Source organism: Morone saxatilis, unplaced genomic scaffold (genome assembly GCF_004916995.1).
Source record: "Morone saxatilis isolate NCDOM2014 unplaced genomic scaffold, NCSU_SB_2.0 Contig10, whole genome shotgun sequence".
Classification (NCBI taxonomy): domain Eukaryota; kingdom Metazoa; phylum Chordata; class Actinopteri; family Moronidae; genus Morone; species Morone saxatilis.
Window position 1 is genome coordinate 6138094 of NW_023339652.1, and position 5228 is coordinate 6143321.

The 5228-nt window shown below is 40.9% G+C and overlaps 1 protein-coding gene and 3 non-coding genes across 4 annotated transcripts; all 4 read left to right on the top strand.

The window, feature by feature from the left end:
• The first annotated feature begins 1079 nt into the window (after positions 1 to 1079).
• trnay-gua lies at positions 1080 to 1189 on the top strand. The gene is made up of 2 exons: positions 1080 to 1117; positions 1153 to 1189. It is a non-coding gene; the product is annotated as a tRNA-Tyr (tRNA).
• A 1429-nt stretch (positions 1190 to 2618) lies between these two features.
• On the top strand, positions 2619 to 4004 carry LOC118336961 (probable tubulin polyglutamylase TTLL1; the record flags this gene model as incomplete). The annotated part of the gene is given in 2 exon segments (XM_035673738.1): positions 2619 to 2705; positions 3837 to 4004. Coding segments are annotated over 2 exon segments (255 nt in total), but the record flags the coding sequence as incomplete, so codon positions are not given.
• Positions 4005 to 4141: 137 nt separating this feature from the next.
• Positions 4142 to 4230, top strand: trnay-gua. Its single transcript is given in 2 exon segments — positions 4142 to 4178; positions 4195 to 4230. It is a non-coding gene; the product is annotated as a tRNA-Tyr (tRNA).
• Positions 4231 to 4621: 391 nt separating this feature from the next.
• On the top strand, positions 4622 to 4710 carry trnay-gua. The gene is given in 2 exon segments: positions 4622 to 4658; positions 4675 to 4710. It is a non-coding gene; the product is annotated as a tRNA-Tyr (tRNA).
• Positions 4711 to 5228: the final 518 nt, after the last annotated feature.

Here is a 5228-nt window from a genome sequence, read left to right on the forward strand (position 1 = left end):
GAACGCATCGTACTTTGTTCCTGGTGCATTGTGCACATCGGGTTTTGTGTGCAAATTCAGTTACACTAACGGTATTCCCCATGTGGCGGTTTTTAAAATAAGGTTTCAGCGAAGTGTCGTCTGACCCCAATAGTTGCCCCCGTTCTGAAAACAAATAGTGCCTCCGGTACTTTGTGGGGTTTGCTTTGATCGGGAGCTCTTTGTGTTTACTGTCACGTGGAGGTGTGTGCTGCTCTTCTTGTATGAAGCACCCCTCAGGGGCCGATAGTCGCAGCGATGCGGGCTTTTTTCCTTCGTTTCTCTTCTCGCCTTTCTAAACCTTTCTGACCTGTCCAGGGCAATTGTGTTGCATGTGTGCTAGTCGGTCGACTCCCGATCTACACTTCTCGATACTGCTCAGTTGGTAGAAGGCGGGAGGACTGGAGGAGGGTAGTATGTATCCGCAATCAGAGAGGAGGCAATCAGGAGGATCCGGTAGTTTCGCTGGCGTGGCAAATCCCGGCTCGAAGGATGTGTCCTTTTAAGCGTTTAATACCAGTTACATGTTTGGGTTACGTTTGGCTGATGTTAAAAAGAAGACAGTATGTTCTGTTGTTGGACGGATATAATGATCCATAATACACTGCGCAAACAGTCAACCGCAAGGTTACGCAAAGCTGCAGGTTACAAAAGTTTAGCAACCCAGTTTACATGAAGCGGCAGTTAAACAAACTCCGAGGTTTACAAACCAGTTTACCAATGGCTCTTAAAAAATTCAGCTACGGGTGTAGTGAACTAAAGGTCATGATTAGTTGCTATTTGCTAGACGTGGTGGCTAAACATGCTGGCTAGCATGTTTTGTTTAAATTAATTATATTCCGACAAAACAAACGTGAAAAAGCTTTAAACACTTAATTAGTTCACAATCATGTATATTGTACAAACGCTAGCTGAGATCTTTTTAATCCCAATACATCGATATTCGAACAAATGATGTAGGAAGTAGGGACCGCAATCCATCATGGTTCATGTTCTTGTCTTCTACAGTTTGACAATTTCTGAATTATTTTTTTTTTGCCATGGAAAAGATAAACCAGCTACCTTCCGATAGCTCAGTTGGTAGAGCGGAGGACTGTAGTTGGATGTACCGAGACAAAGAGGTGATCAGCAGGAATCCTTAGGTCGCTGGTTCAAATCGCGGCTCGAAGGAGTGCTTTTAAGCGTTTAACCAATACGATCGGTTGATTATGTTTGGTTTGGCTGATTTAAAGAAGAAGAGGTCTGTTGTGACAGATAACCATTACTCACTGTAAACTAAACTTTAAACTAAACTGTCAAATAATTCATTTATAAACCAGTTACCCATGGTTCTTAAAAAAATACATTACGTGTCATCTGACAACAGGTGCCCCGTTCTCAACACAATAGTGAGGTTAGTGTGTCCAATATTTACTCTCTTTTAGCTCTATCTTTGGTCTCCACCAACTCCTAAGCGAATTATTGGGCTCTTTAGCTGCTAAATGCTCCTCTATGTTTACCAGCTAGTAGCTAACCCTTTGGTGCTGAGCAGGCAGTGTACTGTTTTTTTGCTAAAAACAGCTGCTGAAAATGATGCAATGAGAGTGAACTAAGTTCCACGTAGGACAGCTGAAAAATGAGCTGAAAGTCACTTTACAGCTCTGTAATGCTGAGGGGAGCTGCAGATTCAGGTGATTCAGGTGGTGATTCTCTTTAGGTTTATCGCTATTAGCCTTTTACATTGTGTTCACGTGGTGACATTTCATACATCGTTATTATAAAAATGTAAATTAGTACTTATATCACCATATGTAAAATACTCCATTACATGTAAAGGTCTTGAAATCTATTGTAAATGTATTACTGTACAATTAACCTGAAAGCAACATTTTGATATTGTCTGTTAATTACTTATATGCTTTTACCTGTAACATATTTTAGAAACTGCTCTCATATTTTGGATTAAACTTTGAATCTGACAAAGTAACTAGCAACTATAGTTGTCAAGTAAGTGTAGTAAAGTAAAAAGTAAAACATTTCCCTCTGAATTATAGTGGAGTAGAACTATAAAGTAGCATACAATGTAAATACTCAAGTATAGATACCTCAAAATTGTTCTGAAATCGAGTAGTAGAGTAAATGTTATATCGCGCCACTTCTCACATATGTAATCCAGCAGCCACACATACTACAAAAACCACTACACCACACACATTAAAGCCTCCAGTGATTGCGTTTTGACTTTGTTCCTGTTGGGATGCTGCTTTTAGGACTGGCCCCTTGGTGATTTCTGCACTTTTAAACACACAGCTGTTAAACCTCCTCGATGCGGTGATGATGTCTTATTGTTTTTAGCACAGCAGGGCACTCAACTTAATGCACACTTCCCTTTTCTACTAAGTGATCCGGCTCACTTCCCCTCTCAGGCCTTGACACACTGTTGACTGTTCTGTGTACTAATAGTCGCATCCACTGGTATATTTTTAGTCTGATCATTTTCTAACACCTTTCCCTGCTGAATCATTTTCTGTTGCACTAAAGAATTCCCAGCATGTCTCAATTGCCCGCAACGTGGCTCAGTTCCTCTTCCTAATTGAGTCTCTGTCTTTCCCCTTTGCCAGCCTGTGATGAACAACGACAAGCACTGTTTCGAGTGTTACGGGTATGACATCATTATTGATGACAAGCTCAAGCCGTGGCTTATCGAGGTGAGTCATTTAACAGGAGTTATACTTGCATACCCTTCTACAAACTCACATAAAAGGGTTTAATTCACTAAATATGAACCTCTCTTGTGTAAAAGGAAAACATGTTTTTCTTCGCCTTGTTCCTGAAGGCACCTGTTGCACATTTTGCCAAGCCCAAAGATACTTACCATGCTTACACTGTGACTCCACATTCTTTTTCCTTCAGTGTTAAGCAAATTTAAATCCCCTTAAGGGTGATCTTTAGGTGTGTGTGTTTGGACGTGTGCCTCTCTGTATCTAAGTGTGGCTTGAAGGTGTGTCTTTAACCTATTAAATGCATTATTCCAGTTAAAAAAAACACTGCTGAAAATACTGTGCACAAAGGCTGATACAGACTATGGGCTAGCTAGTGTTAAAGCTAAAAAAACCTGCCTTTGAAATGCCTTTGTGATCATTGTATCATGTTTTTTTTACATTCTAGTATTGTGCTTGTTATGTGGCTGTCATATTTTACTGGACTCATTGTGACAGCTGCACAAAGAATTGCTGGGTTTCCAGGCTAGGTCTGAACTATTTCTGTTAACAGACACTGATCGGATCTATTTTGGGCAGCAGAAAGTTGGTTGTAGGGCATAAACGGTCCTCGGTGAGGGACTGAAGAAACGTGTGCCACAAACCTAGTCAGAAACTCTTTCCTTTGTTCATTATTCATGCAAGTAGCCCTCTCTCGTTAACAGGTAATGCGTAATAAAAGCTGGGAAGCTATTATCATTTATTATTATTATTGTTTGTGCCATCTACTCAAGGAATTAGGTGTGTCTGTGTGTGTGTTGATATCAAAGCATCTCTCTCTGGGCACTCATGTAAATTTTCCTGTGTCTATCAAGTTTTATTCTTTGATCGTATGTTAATGAGCACAGCTGTAAAAGCACATTAGCAGCAGAATTTCCTGCCGTGTAAGAGCTTCTATATGGGGATAGGGAGAATAAAACAACATGCTCATTCCTGTTTGGATCCTGCAGTACATTATTAAGCTCCACCCAGTTGCTGTGAAGCTAATTACTGTTCTTTACAGTGTCTCCTTGTGTTTAGATGTAAAACACACTCCTCTTCAAATGTAAAAGCTACCTTCTTTGTCTTTGTCATGCTCAGGTCAACGCCTCTCCCTCACTGACCTCCAGCACAGCCAACGACCGCATCCTGAAGTACAACCTCATCAACGACACACTCAACATCGTCACGCCCAACGGGGACATCCCAGACTGCCGCTGGAATCGCAGCCCGCCCCGAGAGGCCCTGGGCAACTATCAAGTCCTGTAAGTGACATGAAATATCTAACAGTCAGCACAACCTCTGACAGGGGGTCACACAGGGGCTAAAAATATCAGTCAGGAGCTAAAGTTTGCGTTCTCCTGTTACTAAGCTCGACATGGTATCTATTTGTGGTAAATTCCAAACCTTCGATAGCTCAGTTGGTAGAGCGGAGGACTGTAGTGTTCTAACACAAGACATCCTTAGGTCGCTGGTTCAAATCCGGCTCGAAGGAGTGGCTTTTAAGCGTTTAAACCTGTTGTCTACTGTCATACACACATACTAATCATTTCAGTACAGTTCTGAAATATACTCTGACTAACTAGGACTCGTTAATTGTTCAGCAGTTCAACATATGTTATGAATTCTTAGGTTACAACAATACAGCTCGTACATAATGATCCTACTAGTGAATTATTATTATTGTTATGGACCTCATATAGTGAAGTGACACGTTGCCCCCGCTCTTTGCCTTTACATGGACTGTGGAGTATGTAAACTAGGTGCTTTACTCAAACAATACCCAGCCCCGACCCTGTTAAGCACAGCCCACTGCCCTCTACCCTCATTGTTGTGTTTGAACTGTTCTGATTGTGGCAACCTCTTTGTTCCTGTGTTGAAACGTCCCTTCGATAGCTCAGTTGGTAGAGCGGAGGACTGTAGAGTTCTAACACCAGGCATCCTTAGGTCGCTGGTTCAAATCCGGCTCGAAGGAGTGACTTTTAAGCGTTTAAACCAGTAGTTTACAGTCCAACATATTGTACAACTGCAGTTAACAAACAGATTATATTATATGACTGTTCTTCAAGCCAAAAATATCCTGTAGCTAATTGACTAGGACTAGTGGACTGGCTATAAATGTGTCTCTGGCTAGAACAAAGTTCATCTTATGATATGTTTTCTAGAACAGTTTAAATTGCATATGGTTCAGCACACTGTAGCTAAAAAGAAAAAACAATCCTACCAACAGATCTAATTCACAGCTAAAATGATTAGTGAAGAAAAGATATTTGAAGGACTAGCTTTTAAGCGTTTAAACCTGAAGTCAAATGAATGGAGAATAAAAGAAGAGCGTTGGGGAGGTGTGAAGAGTACAACACCACAAACATTATGGAACGTATAATGCTGGAAAACATGTTGGTTACGTTTGGCTGATTTAAAGAAGAAGAGGTCTGTTGTGACAGAGATCCATAACTCACTGTGCAAATTCAGTTACAAACCAGTTACAAACCA